Source organism: Stigmatopora nigra, chromosome 6, assembly GCF_051989575.1.
Source record: "Stigmatopora nigra isolate UIUO_SnigA chromosome 6, RoL_Snig_1.1, whole genome shotgun sequence".
NCBI classification, from domain to species: Eukaryota; Metazoa; Chordata; class Actinopteri; order Syngnathiformes; family Syngnathidae; genus Stigmatopora; species Stigmatopora nigra.
The window spans coordinates 3,185,638-3,205,614 of record NC_135513.1 but is presented as its reverse complement, the minus strand read 5'-3'; the positions used below and the strand labels follow the sequence as shown (position 1 = coordinate 3,205,614).

The 19,977-nt window shown below is 39.5% G+C and overlaps 1 protein-coding gene across 1 annotated transcript; it reads right to left on the bottom strand.

Annotated features, from left to right (window-relative positions):
• Positions 1–1,420: 1,420 nt before the first annotated feature.
• LOC144198528 (procollagen galactosyltransferase 1-like) lies at positions 1,421–19,422 on the bottom strand. The gene is made up of 12 exons (XM_077719585.1): positions 18,920–19,422; positions 17,718–17,828; positions 17,510–17,627; positions 16,855–16,989; positions 14,122–14,326; positions 13,923–14,042; positions 12,898–12,974; positions 12,699–12,805; positions 6,814–6,946; positions 4,338–4,465; positions 3,013–3,219; positions 1,421–2,920 (listed from the first exon to the last, which is right to left on the bottom strand). Exons 1-12 carry the CDS (start codon positions 19,135–19,137, stop codon positions 2,650–2,652), a joined length of 1,830 nt encoding a protein of 609 aa, XP_077575711.1. The 5' UTR covers positions 19,138–19,422; the 3' UTR covers positions 1,421–2,649.
• Between the last annotated feature and the right edge of the window lie 555 nt (positions 19,423–19,977).

Below are 19,977 nucleotides of genomic sequence, written 5' to 3'. Positions count from 1 at the left end.
TATGTTTCAGGCAAACTTTACGTTTTTTATCACAGCAGAGAAACATGTGGCAAGTGGCGGTGATAGAGGAAAAAAGTGGAACAAAACCCTGCAAGCAACTTGTGTATGATTGATAAATGAAATGGCGCAGAAACGGGAGGCTCAAAAAAGCAAAAATCATTTAATCTACCCGGGTATATCAAAGGGCAAAATACGGTACTATTGTTAGATCACATGACAATAATATTTGATCCAGTTGGTTTCTTTAGTTATGCTATTATGAATTTGGCTTGCCTGCAGCCAAACCGGTAACAGGGTTACCCTTAATGCTGGTCTCATTTGTAGATCATAAAGTGGGAGAATGCAGGAAGCAATCATGTGACTTATTATGAGTGCCTCCGAGTCCTGTTTGCTATTGTTCGAAAGATATGTATGTCCTCACACCTCATGATGAAACAACACATATTTTTTGTTTTTGAAGATTTTTTTTTTAAAACTCCACAATACACCCAATCGACAAACTGTGAATCGCAAAGTATCAAGGTATAATGCAGTGATGTGAGGTTTATCAACAGAAACAAATGGTGGCCTGGGGAACAAAAGGTAGTTCGCAAGGAGAGCCTGGATATTTGAAAAGCAGATAGACAAAGGAGCAAAAAAGTACGTGCACCCCAGATTTACAGAGACACTCATATATGCATACTTTTAACCTTTAAATGCGGTGCGTCCTGTGTAGGACTCGTTACTGGCACTGCACCTTTAAATGCGGTGCGCCATATAGTCGTGAAAATACGGTAGACATACTTAACTTAATCCATCCTCCTTTCTTTCCTCCTTTTCTATCGCTATCGAAGCTAATGCTGAAAGTCGAGCCTGTCCAGTCATATTTCTGGCATACGTTTTTATTCGATTTAGTGCTGAAAATGTTTATTCCTGGTTGTGACAGGCTTGCTTGCTTTGGAGTTGTCCGACCTTTCTTAATGATGTCCAGCTTTTTTTTCTTGAAAAGTCCGTCTTAAAAATGGCTTCAACAGTAAATCTGCAACCAAATCCATTTCTTCTCCTTCTTCAGCCATTGCGGGTTGACAAAACCACTATTGAATCAACACAACCATATATTTTCTTGTGCACCTTGCTCCAGATACAGTTTGGTAGTTCTGGCTAGTCCACACTATCACTTGCCAATCATAGTTGGTGAAAGCGATGACGTATCCCTACGCCTGCGAGAGGGCATTGTGGTGTCGCCAACTCGAGATCTGATTGGTTAAAGCAACAGTTTTATCAACGCTTGTTTTATGCAGCAGAGCCTGCAGAACTGATTGTGAAGGCCTTAATGCAGATTTATGACCCTGGCAACACATAATAGCTGAAATGTTATTGGTTAAATTCTTAAATATGAAAACCGATAGATCTGAAAATACAACTTCAGGAGCAGGTAAAGAAAGAGTGAATCAATTTAATAGGAAATAGGTTTAATACCAGACTGCAGGATGGGGGAGAGAGCTCAAACAGCTGCGAACACGCTCACAGTCTGTCATCCTCACAACTCTCTCTGAATGAACAGTGGGTCAGTCTTTATATACACTTTTATAACACAGGGTAATATTTCTAAGACAGTGATGTAGAACAGAGTTTATGTAAACAAAACTTTGGGCTACTATGGTTAGACATTTGCAGGTTTAAGTTGTACGCAAACACGATATTCTTATAGCTCACACAAACTGCTTCAGCCTTATATTTGCACGATTCGAACAAACAGTTTCAAAGCGAATTGGCCACATTCCACAATACAAGGAAACAATTGCAAACCCTTTTAGCCAGCCTATGTTAGGGTTAAGGTTATCTTACGTTTTGCGGTGTGAACAAACAAGGCCAGCTAGTTAGCCTATCCTACATTCCACTGTCTTAACAAACAATTGTAAAACCAGTTTGGCCACATGACTCAATATGAATAAACAATTATTAAGCCAGTTGGCAGGTCTACCCCACAAAAAGGCACAAACTCCCTATGCACAAACTCCCCGTTGTATAAAATAATGTCTCATTCGATTATTAAACATCATAACCACTATCTATTTGTTACTCTGTTAGTAGATGGTGAATTACAACCAATAAAAATGTTTTCCCTTGTTATATCCCGTTTTTACAGGGGGTGGGAACAAATTAATTTGTATTTAATTCATTTCTACGAGCCCAGTCCCGGAACACATTAAGCTCGTACCTCAAGGTACCATTGTATTTTAAAAAGAATTATCATGTCCCCTTTTTTTCGTTCTTGGATTTTTTCAACATGAAAACTTAAAATATTTTAGGCGACTTGTGAAGGGTCTTGCAACTTTATATTGAACCTAAAATTGAGGAAATCCCACCAGACCTGCATCGATCCATCCAGAGGTCTCCAACCCCAGTTCTCGAGGGCCCCTATCCAATCTGTCTACCTTCTGAATCAAATAATCAAGATCGTTATCAAGCTCCTGGACAACTTGTTGATTAGTTGATCATTTGATTCAGGTGTTGAAGGGGAGGGGGATATGGAATAAAGACTGGATAGGGTGTTTTGAGGACCAAAGTTGGAGACCACTAGCCTTATTTACATTCCTACAACTACCACAGCTTTGTTTTGGTTTGCATTATGTTGCTCACTGCTCTTAACAGTGTTCTCCCAAAGCATCACAATTCATCCCGTGCACTCAAGTTCTCCAGCTCAGACTGAAGTACATCAGAGTTCTGGGCTTCAATGCTTAACTCCACCTGTTCTTGAGTTTTTCTGGACTTGGCTCGGTCCCAGTCAGTCATGGCTGTTTCATTGTTCCAGACTACTGAAGTCTCTGTGTCACTGATGTAACCCGAATCCCCGGTGTAGTGGGTGGGATACACCAAAAGCGGCTCTGCGGAGAATGCACGCAGGCTTCGATTCTCAAAGTGTTCCATGTACTCCAAACTAAAGATGTAAAAGAGGAAAAGATTAGATTTACAACATTACTGAAGCACCTTCCAGTAAATAAAGGATCAGAAGGAGTAGGGTAGACTCACACAGGATGTCTGTCAAACATGACAGGAAGGAACTCATCAACAGGGAGCATCTTTTTCAGAGGCTCAGCTTTGAGAAGCTTTTTGGCACCTTGCAAGGACAGCATGTAGCCTAAAGTCCAGTAGGAGTAGTCAGCCTCCACTAGGTTGTGAACGTTTGGTACTGATTTCTCTGGATGATCCACCTGCATTCGCTTCCGACCTATGTAACTGCATGAACAAAGTAAGGAAAAAAAGTTACGTCAGAAAAGGTTTCATAGAAAAAAAGCATACTGTTGACGTCATCCTGTTTGTGGCGATTATGGATGCACAAACACTAGCTCTATGTAATTTTACTGTCGGTTCATTAGTGTTGAGAGACAGTTAATGAAAGATGGCGGGACTTCTTTGTACAGTAATACTGAGAGATACGACCTTAAAGCGTGCCGGGATCGAGCTCGTATGTCAATTTACTTGTATCTCAAATACATTTTTCCCATACAAACGAACTAAATACAAATTAATCTATTCCCACCCTCTGAAAAAACACCGAAAGTAGGATATCTTTTTATTAGTTCTAATGCAAACCCTACTCACAAAGTAACAAATACCTATCTAGACGTGATATTCAATACTAAAACGTGACATTATTCAGTACATTAGTACCTCGAGATAGGAGCTTTACTCGTAACTCAAACGAACGTTTACCGTAAAAATGAACTAAGAACAAATTAATTAATTCCACCACTTCTAATTTGCCATTTATTAACAAAGTAACAAATAACTAGTAGTTTAATAGTTCTAAAATGTGTTTAATAGTACAAAAATTAGACAGATTTCAAAGGGGAGATAGATAGGGGGTGGAATAGAGACTTTTTGCACGGCAACATGCTCGTAACATAACATAAACCAATTTAAATGAACTTGGATTACGATGCATACACACTTAAACGATAACTTTAATCTAACCTTGCACTAAACTTAATTCTAATTTTTTTTTTTACATTTTATACCTTTCTTCTCCTGGGTTGGCTGTATTTGCGCTGCCTCCACCCTGACTTTCAGATGCAACCTATCGAGGGTTGTTTGCGTTCAAAATATTCCCAAAATGATGCACACAAATGCACAACGGGATAACGCACGACCACTTGCCAACGAGAAGTACAGTGTTCCCTCGGTTATCGGGGTTAATGGGGACCGGGACCACCCGCGATAAGTGAATTTCCGCGAAGTAGGGATGCCCCTTCAAAAATGCTTAATCTAATTTAATTTTTTATTTGATTTTATTTATTTATTTTAAAAAATATACTCCGAATTAATTTCATTGTGCTAACTGAAGCAACACTCACATGAGGTCCCAGTCAAGTTTGTGTGTTGTCACTTCCTGCAGCAGCGCCTGGAGACGACGTTTAAAAAACACCTCAAAGCGCAGGTCGTCTTCAATGACCAGGCAGGTGTGCAGATTGCGATCCACTATCTGTGAATGCACACAAACGGTGATTTGTGAAAGTATTCGGCCCCTAAAACGTTTTGATCTTTTGCCACATTTCATAGTTTAAATATAAAGATATCGTGTAAAAACTTTTTGTCATGAAACAACAAGTGGGACATAATCTTGAAGTGTACTGAAATGGATTGGATATTTTAAACTTAAAAATAAAAACCTGAAAAATGGGGCATCCAATATTACTCGTCCCCATTGCATTAATTCTTTTGGCGCCACATTTTGGTGCAATTAGTGTCACCCTCCACCACTTCGTAGCTTCAACATTCAGAGCTTCGGTAAATTGCCTTTTTTATTTTAAGTATCCTAATCCAAATTGTTCATAAAAATGTCAAAATTCACGCTGAAACTCACGAGCGAAAGACATTTCCCTGTCTTTTGATGTACTGAAGACGTGAGAAACACACAAGCATAAGAGAAAATGATCATAAAATTGTTTAATAAGCTTTTAAAAAGAAATATAAACATGCAAAATTTAGTTGTGTTTAAGCACAGGTGCACAAGTGGCAGGAAACTAACATTAGGCAACGGAGACAGGGAGAACACGAACAGATGAAACCACGCCAAATAAACCTAAAATAAAGACTTAAAAACAACGTTACATTGGACTTTTAATTTGTTTTCTTTTACATTTTATGATTTCTTTGGCATCTAATTTTTCATCCATTTTAATTATCGCCACTGCTCATTTGTTTAGATTTAAGTTTCCCCGCGGCATTGCTTGTTGATGAACTAATCTGAGAAGGAAACGATTACAGACAATTGCCTTTGACCACTTATAATGTTTCAAAGATTTACAAGACAAATGTCTTGACAGGGGGCAATTCTATGACTCGTGTACACTTTCAGGACGTATTTCCCAAGAAGTCGGAAAGTTCGTAAAATATTCCGCCCATTTTAATTCTAATTTCTGCAGTTGGAATGATGGCTGTTTCTTCCTTTGCCGCATTCTTGTTGAATTCCTCATGTATTGCCACTCGGCCACAGCTTCCCCCACATTCTGTCTCTCATAGTTGTAATTTACACATGTTGACAATTACAGGCCTCTCTAATCTTTTCAAGTAGTATAACTGACAATGGAAATTTACTAAATACTTGTGTCCCACTGTATAACCTGCCTCCGCGTACATGCCGCACCCTTAAAATTGTCTCAACATTGTTGAAATTTACTATTTCTCTCATATAAGAGGCCCCACGATACACAATATTCACCTCCATGTTCATGCTTTAAAATGGGAGTACCAATGTGTTATTTTGAAGGGATAATCTTAAGAAAAATTATCGCACGTGGTATTTCTGAGATATGTCATCCTGTTTGTGCCGATTATGGATGCACAAACACTAGCTCTGTGTAATTTTACTGTCTGTTCATTAATGTTGAGAGACAGTGAATGACACATACTGTATAAATTCAAAGGATCGCCTGCTCAATTGCACATAATTTGGGTCAATATCATAAGGAAGTTAATATGCCCGTCTTTGTAAATACAAAATATCAAATTATTCAATTTGAAAAAAGAAATAAGTCTAGCTTGAGGAGTACCTAATGCTTTTTAATGACAGAAATTACAATTTTCTTCCCAGCGATTTATGTTGTGGTGGCAATATTGGTTCTAATGTCAACATATCGCCATTCTTTCGATGATTCATATTACTGCAATAGTTGCTACTTTCAAACGAGAGAGAAAAAACAAAAAAAACAAAGCAGAACTTTGTTTTATTTCATAATCACAAATGAACAATCATTTCCTTTCTGTATTCCGAAAGGGTCTTGCCTGTATGTGGATAAATTTAAAAAGGAAGAAACGTGAGCAGTACAAGCAGTGTTCTCAGGGTGCAATAATAGCATGAAATACACATTATGCAGGTATCAAGACTGATATTGAAATGATCGACCGCAAGACCTTCGATCAGCCTTAACAACTGTTGGCATCTGCTGACATGGTAAACACGAGCACATCTATCAAGGCTACGCGCGTCTGGCCGGTCAGAGCATGTTTAAATTTGGGAAGATGGCAATGCCCTGAGCGAGTAGTGGCAGGCAAAAGTGAGTGAGTTATTTTCAGGTTTTATGCAAGATACGGTTTTATTTATTTATTTAATTTCATTCATAGACGTTAAATACGTTTTGTTTAGGGTTTTAGCTGTTTATCGTTTCGATTTTTTTTTTCAAAATGTCCATATAGGCCACATTTTAATAAATTATTGAAGCATTATACTTTTACTATTATTTTATTTTCATTTTTAGTTTAGCCAGGTATGTGACATTAGTGCTGATCTAAGGTGTTTTAAGTGTTAAGAATCAGTAACCGAACCCTTACCTCCTTCCAGATGTTGTAATGAGAGAGAAAACAACCAAGTTCTCCCTTGGTGAGAGGTCGCCCATGATATGGATCTTTGTATCCTGGCAGCATATTAATCCCCATAGACTCTATGTCACTTTTGTTCAGCGCTCTGGTGACCAGACCGGAGATAAACAAGAAGATTACACCTCGGAATATTTAATCAAATGAATGAGTATTTTGTACAGAGGAATGTGACTTTGAATTATCTAATCAGACCAATAACAAATTGTATAAAATGTCTTGCATTTTAAATGAACTCCAGGAATATGTTTAAACATAATATTGCAGTGGTGTAAATTGCAAACCCATGTTTCATCTTAATTACAGATGCAAATATATAGACTACAGATTCGTCATTCCACCTTGAGCCTGAGCAGTGACTTTTTATTTGACTAAATTAAATTTGAAATACAATTTTTGATGTATGTAATGAATAAAAGATTACAGATATCAGACAGTATTTACCTTTGTATTTTTCCTTTTTAAAAACAGTTTATATATGTATGGTATTTTCTTGCATATAAGCAGTAACCACATATAAGCCACACCCTTAAAATTGCGTTAAACTTGTTGAATTTTACTATATTTTGCGTATAAGACGCTCCCTGATTCACAATTTTCACCTCCGTATTCATGGTTTTGATAGCGAGTACAAATGTGTTACTTTGAAGGGAATCTTACGAACAATCCTCGCAGGTGCTATTTCTGAGATACTGTATGAATCCAAAGGACTGTCTGCTGGATTGCACATTATTTAGGTCAATATCATAGGAAAGTTAATATGTCTGTCTTTGTAAATGCAAAATATCAAATTATTCAAGTTGAAAAAATAAATAAGTCTATCCTGACAAGAACCTGATGCTATTTTAATGACAGAAATTACAATTGTAAAAGATGTTGTGGTAGCCATATTGCTTCTTTCTCATATCATCTCATTTTCTGAACCGCTTTCGCCTCATTATAGTTGCGGGGGGTGCTGGAGCCTATCCCAGATGACTCCAGGCCCAAGGCGGGGGACACTTTGAATCGGTGGTCAGCCAATCGCAGGGCACAAGGAGACGGACAACCATGTACACTCACACCCATACATAGGGGCAATTTAGAGTGTTCAATCGGCCTACCATGCATGTTTTGATGATTCTTTAGTTTTAGTATTTGTTACGGATGGGTTTTTTCCTTGTGTGACCTGTCCCTGTGATTGCCTTTTGAGTTCACCTGTCGTTTCCCCGCCCCTGATATATCTTGAGCTTGGCTGATTGTCTCATCAAGCCATGTCTATGCCATGCCTATTTACCGTATTTATTCGAGTATTAGTGTTCTGTGAGTCTTCCAAACATTTATTAAAACTGCGCCCATCCCCGGGAAAAGGCTACGATGCCCGGGCAGGGCATGGAGGATAAACTGCCCCGGCACAAAGGATAAGAGTCCCTGGCACGGAAGAAAACCGGCCCCAAGCATGGCAAAAAATGCCATTCTTGCAGGGGGGGAGTGCACTTAGAAAAAAGGTTGAAACTTTTCAGATTTTATATTAAAGCGACTGGCGCTCTTCCAAATGCCGCCCCGGCCAATCCTTTCACGGGAAATAGAGCCCTCGGTCGCGGTAAGATTGGGCCGAAAAAAATCCTGCTTGACCCGGCCCACTGGTACTAAAGCCCAGCCCGAGCCCGGCGAATTAACTTGATTTGCAGGACCGAGCTCGAAGCAAAGCCGACATTTCATATTTTATTTGTGAGGACTCGGAACTCCCGAGTTTGGAGGAGGAGGGGTGATTTTTGATAACAGATTAAAGCCTGTCTTTAAACAAGACTGTGTAAACATTTACTTCTTTTACAGTAATACCTTGACATACGGGTACCACGACATATAAGCAATTTGAGATACGAGTAAAATTTCGAGCAAATATTTACCTTGAGATACGAGACACATTTTGATATGAGAGCATACAGCCGACGTGAGAGGCTGCTGCCTTTCTCCCCACAACTCCCTCGTGTGAATGACTCTGAGCACATGGCCGGAGCATTGCATTTTTTCAGTGTTTTTTTTTCGTTTCTCGAAAGTCAGTGCAGAATCGTGTACTCGTGGCGGAGCTTTCTCACCAATACGGAAGGAGTAGTACACTACTTCCCGTTGGCAAGTGGTCATGCGTTATCCTATTGTAAGGACATTTGTGTGCATCCTATTTGGAATATTTTGATGGGAAGACAAAAGCACTGCAGATAAAAGTCAGGGTAAAGGCGGGGCAAATAGAGCCAACCCGGGAGAAAAAAGGTATAAAAATGAAAAACTAAATTAGAATTAAATTTGGTGTAAGGTTAGATTAAACTTATTTTTGAGTGTGGTGTCTGGGTTAGGGTAAGTAATCCAAGTTCATTTAAATTTGACCAGTAATACCTCGTGATACAACAGCTCGTCATACAACATGCTCGTGGTTCGACGGAAATTTCGATTGAATAATTCGCTCGCGATACGATTAAAATTTCAAGATGCTACCAAGCCAGGTGGCCATTACATGAGAGGCTGTTTATCATTGTAGTGCACTGTCTTTTTTGCCGCATCTCTTTCATGTATAACTACTATATGTACGAGGACTGAACATTTATTCAGACAAGTTTCGACCCAAAAAATGCACAACGCGCATGCGCGCGCAAAAAGAAGGCTTTCTGCTCGTGCACACAACACCCATGGGCAATGGCACCCTTTCTCAGAGTAAAACTTCATTACCCACAATCAATATGTAAGAGCAAAGCGCCCCATTGACTACATTCAGCGAGGCCAACGCAAGTTTCTGTTGCGTATTAAACAATCAATTTGAAGCTTTTCCACATCTCACTCTTACCGGTGCGTGTTGTTTGTCTTTTCAGTTTTCCTGTATTTAGTTTATACGCGACTTCTTGCTCCTCCACATACGGGATACCAGGTCAAAGTGAAAAAAATACCGTCTTTTCACACCTACATAAAAGTTAATTTTTTTCCTCTAAAACGGCCAATGTGCCCAAATTTTTGTATGACAGTGACAGCTTGAGAGACAAAAAAGTCACATCCTGGCAAGGAAAATTATAAAATATTGCACAATCTAATATATATTGCACATTTTATTGCACAGAAGGGATTGTGTGTCGTGCTAACGCAGGTTCAGAGTCCTGACGGCTTTGGATAAAAAACTGTCCCTAAGTCTATTTGTCCGTACTTTGTGAGACCTGTAGCGTCTGCCAGAGGGCAGCAGCTGGAACAGGCTGTGACCAGGGTGGTATGGGTTGCTAACAATGTTCCCTTTCAGCCCATTTGAAATGGATTGGACGTCCATCTTCATTTAATTTTTTTTTTTGCCCGCCCAAACCAAATGGATTAGACGTAAACTTGATTATACATGGTCACATTATTCATATTTTTTTCCTTAAAAAAAATAAAAATTAAGCCAGTTTCTTCCTACAAAAAGAGATTGGTCATATATTCCCGTTGATGGGATTAATATATGTTAAATCACTGCAAGCCGATTTAAATTTTGATGCACTTTAAATTTTTCAATTAAATATACGTAAATATATGTTTTTGCGTCGGTAGTGAGGGTTGGCAATGTCATCCAGTGGGGGCAGAAAGCAGCCGATGATCTTCTGAGCAGTGTAGATCACTCTGCATGGCTTTTCTGTCAGCTGCCGTGCTTCCAGCGCCCTACACTGTAATGCAGTATGCCAGGATGCTCCCCACAGTGGCTCTATAGAAGGTTACGAGAAGCTTAGTGTCCAAGTTGTTCCTCCTGAGTACCCTGAGGAAATGGAGTCGTTTCTGGGCCTTCTTCAGGACTGTCGTGGGGTTAGTAGACCAGGAGAGCTTATCCGTGACGAGGACCCCCAGGGATTATAAGGACTGGACCCTGTCTACACAGAATCCATTTATGAGGAGTGGGGCGGAGAATGACAAAGACAGTTTGTTGACCTTATCTCTGTAGGCCAACTCATCCCCTCCTGAGATGAGTCCGACCACAGTGGTGTCATCGGCAAATTTGATGGTGGAGTTAGACTGGTGGGTTGGTGTACAGTCGTATGTGTACAGGGAGTACAGAAGAGGACTCAGTACACAGACTTGAGGGGAGCCAGTGCTCAGTGTAATGGAGTGTGCACGGATGCAGCGGCCCTTTACTCTCCGGTTTGGTCTTTCGTTTTCTCAGACATTTGACTTCCGAGTGCTCGTAGCGGTTTTAACCCTCAAAAACACTCAAGCAAACCACACTTTAGCTATGGAAAATGGACTGAAGCCATAGATCGAACACAAAAGCCATAGATCGAACACAAGTTAACAGCGAAGAACAGCTTTGCGAATTGCTCGGGCTTGATGAATGTCGGGTGGCAGCTAACATGGAGGTTCCATACAAAGCCAGGCAGGCTCCGACGCACAAGTTAAGTGACGATTTGGAACAGTATGTCGGTACCTGGGCGAAAGTGCCGGCGGGCATTGTAGTTTGAGCTTTTGTTAAAGCTGGAATCACTATTACGAAAGCCCACGACGAACATGCTGACTCTGACAATGTTATGGAACCCAGTATTGTTGGCCAATTCTATGTTAGATACAGAAGATGAAGACTGTGACAGATTTGTAGATGTATGAATAGTTTGACTTATTTTTTCGCGAATATACAACACGTCATTAAAACAAAATCAAACTCAGTTTTGCTCCCGTTGCCCTTTTTTAAACATACGCTAGAATGCGTGCTATGTGCTATGCTGTGTTTCATGCTAGCACTACCACAGCAGCGCATCCTTTAAAACGAAGCGCCCTATTTATTGACATAAACAGAAAATACACTCGCAACTGAGACTGCGCCTTTTAGGGCGGTGCATTTTATAGGTGTGAAAATACAGTACAGTACAGTATTATTCTCTGGTTCTGATACTCTTGTTTAGTAGTTACAAAGCAATTACTGCACTTCAGCGCCTCCTTTCTTTTATCCAATTTTTTTTAACAAGTATTCCTTAGTTTAGTATCCACACATTGTTTTAGCATACATTTTTATGAACAGATATCCTTTTTTAAGTCAGTCAGAGAGACCACACATTGTTTTGTATACTTTTTTTTTTCAGCGGGAGAGAAAAACGGCCGACCCCACCCGAAGTAATGATTGACATTTTAGTTCGAGTCAGGTCGGGGCCGACCTTGGGCTTAAAATCTCACCCCTGCCCTCAGGGAATGATCTTTGTTTCCCCACTACTCCCCGTCAGGTTTGATTTTGTTATTTGATTTCCAAGTCTTTGTCATTTTTTGAGAACTTTGCCACAATCATTTAAGTTTTTGTTATTGCACTCTGGTCGCTGTAATTGCTTGCTTCCCTGCTATTGGGTATTGCAAATGGTAATATGCCAAAGTTACGGTCTGATCAATGTAAAAACTGTCAATTTTAAAGCAGATTAGGTTTGTCCATCTTTCAATGTCAACATTCCCAATTCATGTAATGGTAACTCGATTTCCAAAAGCTAATACAGTGTTCCCCCGCTATTTCGCTGTTCAGCTACTGCGGAATAAGAGCTTCGCAGATTTTTGGGGGATTTTTTTTAAATACAAATCTAACATTGAGACAACATATTTTACAGGTTTTTTTTGTTATAACATGAATTTCACGCTCTCTACCCGTATTCTATATGGTGTACTGTACTCAGGGAGGTAAAAAAAAAATGTGGGGGGGAATTAAATTCAAATTAGGCATTTTTGAAGGGGAATCCCTACTTCGCGGAAATTCACTTATCGCGGGTGGTCCCGGTCCCCATTAACCGCGATAACCGAGGGAACACTGTACACTCTTAGACTCCTTGCATGTCACATCAAATGACAGTCAATTCGGCAGTGAGGAGGAACAAAAATGACAAACATACTTGCCATCCACAGCAGGAACAACTTTACAGCTGAGTTCCATCTCGTGTAAAGTCCGCAGCATGCGCTCACGCCGATCAGCCCTCCTCACCAGATTTATCATGAACAGCTGAATGCAAGGAAACACAAAATATCACAAATGGGCCCAGACAAAGAGTGCCTTTTCATTTGAAAGACATTCTGAGGATGAGATAACATTACCTCATCAAAGCCAATTTTGCCCAGCTGCTTGGGAGGAATAGTGAGGAAACTGGAATATTGCAGCGGAGGATTTCTCACTTTAATAACATAAAAAAGGAACATCTAATGAATGAGAGACACCCGTTATGAAGCTTCAAGCTCCACAGTCAAAGTGAACAATGCAAAGTTAAATGGTTTGTTTTATTTTTCACTTGTTTTTTTTTCTTTGGATGTTTACATATAGAATAGAATAGAATATAGAACATAAGGATTATGGACTGTTTAATTTTGTTGGACTAAAAATCCAATCAAAACTATTTACTCCATGCTCAGATGAACTCCACAGGAGCTTTCTGTTGTGCACACTACATAATTTATTTCAGTAATTGTTTTCCAATCTTGGAAAATGGAAAAAACTGGAGCGTAATAAGATATTTTAGTAAATCATTAAAACTCCCTTGAGCTCATTTACTGCCAGCCTAAGAAAATGTATGGTATTCACCAGAAAATGCTATATCTGAAACTGCATGAGAAGGCTTTGATACTGATGGAGATGCTTCGGCCAAATTCAATGACATTTTGGTCAAGGGGGTGACCAAGTTAAGATATTTTTTTCCAAGATGCCACCGTTCACACGACAGCCAGTGGCAGTAGCTCTGTTCACTCGGATGCTTTTCGTGTTTTACAGCCCTTTTATTTAGTTTATTACCTTTTTAATATTTCCTAATACATTCCTTTTTTACTTTACTTTACTTTGTACTTAATACTTTTTACAACTTTCCTTGTTCTATTAGCCTGGTTTCTATCTGCTACTTTTTTGGAATCATTCAGCCATGCCTACGCTGTCATACACATGGGAATGAATAGCTGTTACAATATGCAGCAACAACACCTCAATGCCGCTGGAAATTCGGAGCTGGGCAAAAGTGCCGGGTTAGATGTGTCGTCAATCAACGTCATAAGAGGCAAATGGTTATTTTCGCAATAAAAATTCTGTGTTGCCTTTTGTCATCCAAATTCTTGTTTCAGAATGGCAATAAACTCACCCATGATCTCAAGATGTGCATGCAAAAAACTCTCTGCTTCATCCTGTAAAGTCGCATGGGAACGCACTGGCACAGGAAAATATCCAAAAGTTTCCCTGTTGCACACGAACATCTGAACATCTGACAACAACAGAAGATTACAGTCAATGCAGAATCTCCATGTCATACATTTAACCCCCAGGATATTTCTCCATCTCACCTGCCATGCGAGCAGAGTAAGCAAATACGATGACGTCATCAAGGGCCCAGCTGTAGTCCGGGTGTGGTGGGTAAAAAGCCAGTTGACGAGAGGCTTCCTTCCGTAAGTCCACTAAGTATGTCGAGTGGACCATTGGAACAGCAAAGCATCCAAGACGCTCCTGCTTCCGAATTGGTATGTACGCTGGCGTCCGCTTGTAGTAGCCCTGCCAAGATAGTTGAAATTGACCAGTCGTGCCCAAAAAAATGTTCCTCTTTCTAAAAGAGCACTTGATACTAACAGATTAAATATTTAAAGATTACCTTGTTGAATTAAATGCTATGATGCATCTTTATGACGCCCACTCTGTAATTTTTTTCTTTTGGACTTAGCTGCATATAGACCTTAAAGAGGTTAAATATTTTACAAACAAGATCACCTGATGTTTTTGGAGGGGTCCTGAAAATTTGAATAGCTTTCCTATTGAAATAAATAAATCCATTTGGGAGACAAAAAAAAAAAATATTTTTTTTTTTGATAGGAAGTCATATTTGCTTCACCAAAATATTTAAGCCAGGTATATCATTGTATGCATGATATGAGAGAAATTTATTTTTGAGTGTGTTTGTATCGTAATCCAAGTTCATTTAAATTTGTTTGTTATGTTACGAGCGCGTTGGCGTGCAAAAAGTCTCTCTCTCTCCTCTGTGAAATCTGTCTAATTTTAGTACTATTAAACATCATAACAACTAGTTATTTGTTTATCTGTTAATAGATGCCAAATTAGAACAAATAAAATGTTTTTCCATTCCAATATGCTGTTTGTGGTGTTTTTTCAGAGTGTTGGGATAAATTAATTTGTTTTTAGCTCATTTCTATGGGAAACCTTGATTTGAGATACGAGTAAATCGACACGCGAGCTCAGGCCCGGAACACATTAAGCTCATATCTCAATGTACCACTGGACTTTAAAACAGCATTTACTTCTAGAGATTCCAATTTCACAAACCGAAGGCAATCTTTTATATTTGAAGGACATAGAAAGTGGATGTGGCAGTGGTGTGACGTCAGGGCCTTCAAGGCCTTCTATGCTGGCCTAAGAAATACCTGAATCACAGACTGATGTTAATTAAATTTTGTCCATGAAGACTTATTAAATACAAGTTACTTTGTACTTTAATGATGAGTGATGAGTATGTTAATACTTTAGTCCTTTTTTCTGTTCATGTTTCAAATGTACTGTTAATGGATACAGTTTTTCTATGTATCGTATCTTGTGCTGACCCGGCCCATCTGTTAAATTTTTAAAGTCAATGTGGCCCCCGGGTCGAAAAGTTTGCCCACCCTTGGGTTAGCACGTCGGGATCATAGCTCTGTCTGCTCTTACTTTCTTTGTTTTTACAGCCTTTCTATCTTTTTTTTAAATTAAATTTTAATATTTCTTAATACTTTCCTTTATACTTAAGTTTGTAATTTATACCTTTTACTTTAATGTTTTCACGACCTTGACATCTCAACTCCACCCATCGCGGGTCATTTTTCTATTAGCTTAGTTTCTTTCAGTGGTGGACCGTCAGGGCCTGCAAGACCTTATCTGCTGGCCGAAAAAAAAATCTGAATCACAGAATGATGTTAATTATGTCTTGTCCACAAATACTTAATTCCAAATGGTCTGTTGGCTTCCTTTCATTGCTTTTCCCCTGGTTGCGCCCACTGGATGACATTGCCAGCCCTTGCTACCTCAGCAGAACAGGGAAAATTGTTAGGGACCCATATCACCCTGGTCACAACCTGTTCCAGCTGCTGCACTCTGGCAGACGCTAACGATTTCACAAAGCATGGACAGATAGACTTATGGACAGTTTTTCCCTTCTGTCGGGATGTGCAATAACAATGTGCAATATCTTAGATTGTGCAACATTTTAGGATTTACCTAATCAGCATGTGACATTTTATATTGCTTATTTATGAGCAGTTTTTTTTTTTTACTGGGAAAACTCATCTTGTGAATTAGCACCTCCAATTTCGTTATACGCAGCTGTGCATGATGACAATAAAGGGTTTTGATTTTATTTTGATTTCTGGAGCTGCAGTAAAGGTTTTATAGCCATAAAATAGTTTTTGAGGGTTGGATTGAGTTGGGTTTATTCTGTATTACTATTATACATATATGTGTAGAAATTCATATCTTTGTTAAATCATTAAAAGTCTTTCTATTGTTCGGCTCGAGGTCATAAACTGCCGCCTAGTCAACTCTCACACGGACTTATCCAAGGATTGTTTATGCTACATCTCACCCAGTATCGGGCTGTGAGGGTTGTTGATCGGGAGGCAGCAAGGACTCGGGATATCTGCCATTTCCAGCAATGGAGCCAATGACAAAGATGTTGTTTCTACCACTTCCATAACACTCGTGACGCACTTTGGGCTTCTTTATGTAATTGTTATATGATTGTTAGGTCAAATGAAGGCGTGATTGATTTTAACCAAATGCCTTAAAGCCGTACGCGAAATACTGGTCGAGAGGATACTTTTGAAGACATCCTCCCTTAAGGTTCTTATCTGTGATCCAATCTATTTAATTAAATGTCAATAATTGAATAAGATGTCTGCCTGCAGTTATTGATAATTTCAAAGAAGGGTAATTATTAATGAACCTATCAGATTGATTCCGATATAGAATTGAAGGCATCAGATCGAAATTCACGGTTCGCCACTGGGATTTGGATAGCTCCAGAATGACGGACACGCTACCTGTGAAGTCATGCCACACCAGAAATTGGAGTAAGCAGCTCTGGACTCCATCATTGGGGCAACAATGGTCTTGTTTTCGCTCATCAGTTTCCACAACAAATCTGGGTTTGTGAGCAGATTGTCACAGTCCGCCACCTACAGACAAAAAAAAAATTGTGATACGGAAAGTGAACACACCTTTATTCATACTTTTCTGCTTGTGAATCTAATTTAAAAAAACAACTGATTGGAAATGTGTCTGGTTGGGAACCGTGTCAAATATGCAAGAATCTCAAAAGGGTACATTTTGACACAGGTAACCATAGCAACACAAAGTAAGATTTGCCAATTGCAAAAGTCTTGGTTATCATCACTTTAAATGTCCTAGAACAAAGTGAGTGACTAAATGTAAGTCTGAACACACGGTGGCACCTTTATTTTTACAAAGATATACATTGCTTGAACATTTCAGTCAAATTTAAAATTAACAGAAAAAAAGACATTCAGTAACACTGCATTACAGTGTAAACCAGCTCAATGAGACTGCGTATTTTCCACAGATTTCATATCACTTCATTCAAGTGTAATTGGAATTTATGTTTGGGAATCCATGTATTGATTATGATGAGAATATAACAAAATCAGCTCTATAAGGATTTTGATTTCAACAACATACCAGGAGGTAGTCAGCCCATATTTCACGAGCTAAGTCCAATGCTCCCTGACGAAGCTTCATTACATGTTCGTAACGAAGAGTATTCCAATGTTTGGGCCCCACTTCGTCCTCAAAGGCACTATGGCGGGATCAAATGACACTGCTGTTAGAAGCTCAAACACTCACTTACTAATGAACCAATTTTTCACATACACTCACGCAAAATTACCTGGATCCATTGTCAGGTCTCCACTCCACATAGTGGTAGTCATTCTGCACCTTGATGAGCCACTCTCGAAGGATGGCAGTAGTGTTATCTACATTGTGATCTGTCGCCACCCTGTGGTAAGTTGAGAAAAGATAATTTACCTTGAGGAAACATGTAACACTAGAGACTTTATAGGTATGGACTCATTAACTACAGAGTAGATGTGCTGATCACAAATGAAAATGTGTCTTTATTTTTTCTTTATTATTTTGTTATAAAGGTGATTCTACAACGACACAATTTGGCTCCACCGGTTCAGCAACTAAATTTGGAGCACTGTATCAATCACAGTAGGGTAATATAAACACTGTATTGATCTGAAGCACAAACCTCCAGAACTTTATATACTATTCTATTTGGTCCTGCAGCTTTGTGATTTCAAGATTAGACACTACCGACAGCAAGAGGGGACACATAATGATATAATTGCACGGTGTGTATATAGCCATTTAATGTCGATATAATACAATTTCGATACATTAGACAATGATACAATATTTGCCCAAGTTTCGAGTATGACAAAACTGTCACAATGAAAATTCCCGAATACGGGATGAATAAAGTTATCCAGTCCAAATCTCTGAAACCCAAAGCTCTTGGACTGTGGAAATGTTTGCCACCACTGACTGGGAAACGAAGAAATAAATCTGCTGCAGCTTTTGTGCTAAGACTGTGGAGTGCAATAAAGTGAGGCGGTGTTTCCAGAAGAGTCCACAGATGTGGCAGGAAGGGAGGATAAGAGGGGGAGGGTCAGAGGGAGAAAGTGAGGGGGAATGCAAGAAGATCCCAAACCGAATGAAACTTTTCACTGGCACGACCACTCCTTTCCTCAGCATTAATCCAAGACGATTATTTGAGCAAATGTTTGCACGAATCTAAGGCAATATCCAAACGCAATATTTAGGGGAAAAAAACGTTGTGAGGATACATATGCATCAATATTCTAATAATAAATTAATATCTATTGCTAAAATAGTTGAATTCGGAGTAGGAACTCTCTTACTTTGATGCACTTATGAGAAGACTTTATCGTCAGCATCTATCAAAATACATTAACTGCCATAGAAACTTTATGTTGATGACTTCGCAGCAGAAAATGAGAATATTTATAACCATGGAAACTTTATGTTGATGACATCGCATCAGAAAATGTGACAACTTACCACAGAGCAATGCGCTCCTTTGGGTAGCTCAGGCGTTCCAATGCTCCCAGGAAAAGCGGCAAAGAATGCGCCGAATTACGGCAAATAAGAGCGACGACCACCCGTGGGGCGAGGAGAGGGGACTCGGGGCTCCAGCGCTCTTCGGGGAAGTAGCCCCGACTCCAGCCCGAAAAGTGCACTGACAGCAGGGCGGAGAGTAGCCAGGAAATGCGGGGCATGGCAGGGGGGGACGCGTCTTGGTGAGGCGACGGACAGATGAGGACACGGGCGAGAAGTGAGGTGGGAGTTGAGGTCGGTCCTGCTGTTATTTTGTCCCGATTGTATAGACATGGCGGAGGAGTTCCCTGCCTTAAAGGGAAAGGTCAAATTATTCCTTTACAAATTTGACCATATAGTTTCGCCAGCATGATTAAGCAAAGCCTTAAACTACTATCGTAGCAATAAGTCTTTTTTTAAACAGAAATAGTTCCTGTTCTGCGACACTTATAGTCATGTATTGACCTGCCTGATGTGCTTTCCCCTTTAAGAAATGATCAAGCTATCATGACAGGAAGTAGAAGGGATGCAGCGCAAGCTCATCCTACTTACGAACGAGTTACGTTCCGAGCGCTTGTTCATAAGTTGAAATTGTTCATAAGTTGAAATTGTTCATAAGTTGAAATCGTTCATAAGTCGAAATTGTTCATAAGTTGAAATTGTTCATAAGTCGAAATTGTTCATAAGTTGAAATTGTTCATAAGTTGACTCGGACACGCTATCTCCTGCTAATTGTTTTTCTTTTATCCACAATAAAAGAAGTCTCTCCATCTAGTCATGAATGTCACTGCGCCGGTAGGAAATTCTCCTTAATTGCATCCTTCTGCTTAAGAATGGTGGAAATGGTTGACGTATTCCTCCCGTATTGCTTAGCGAGCTCAGTAACACGTACCCCACTCTCATATTTTTCAATTATTTCATGTCCATTGTCAACGGTCGCCTTTTCTTTGCAAAACTCTGCCGATCCATAGTAATATTGTTTACCTGGTATGTAAATGTACCGAACGTGTGGGGGGTGGGGG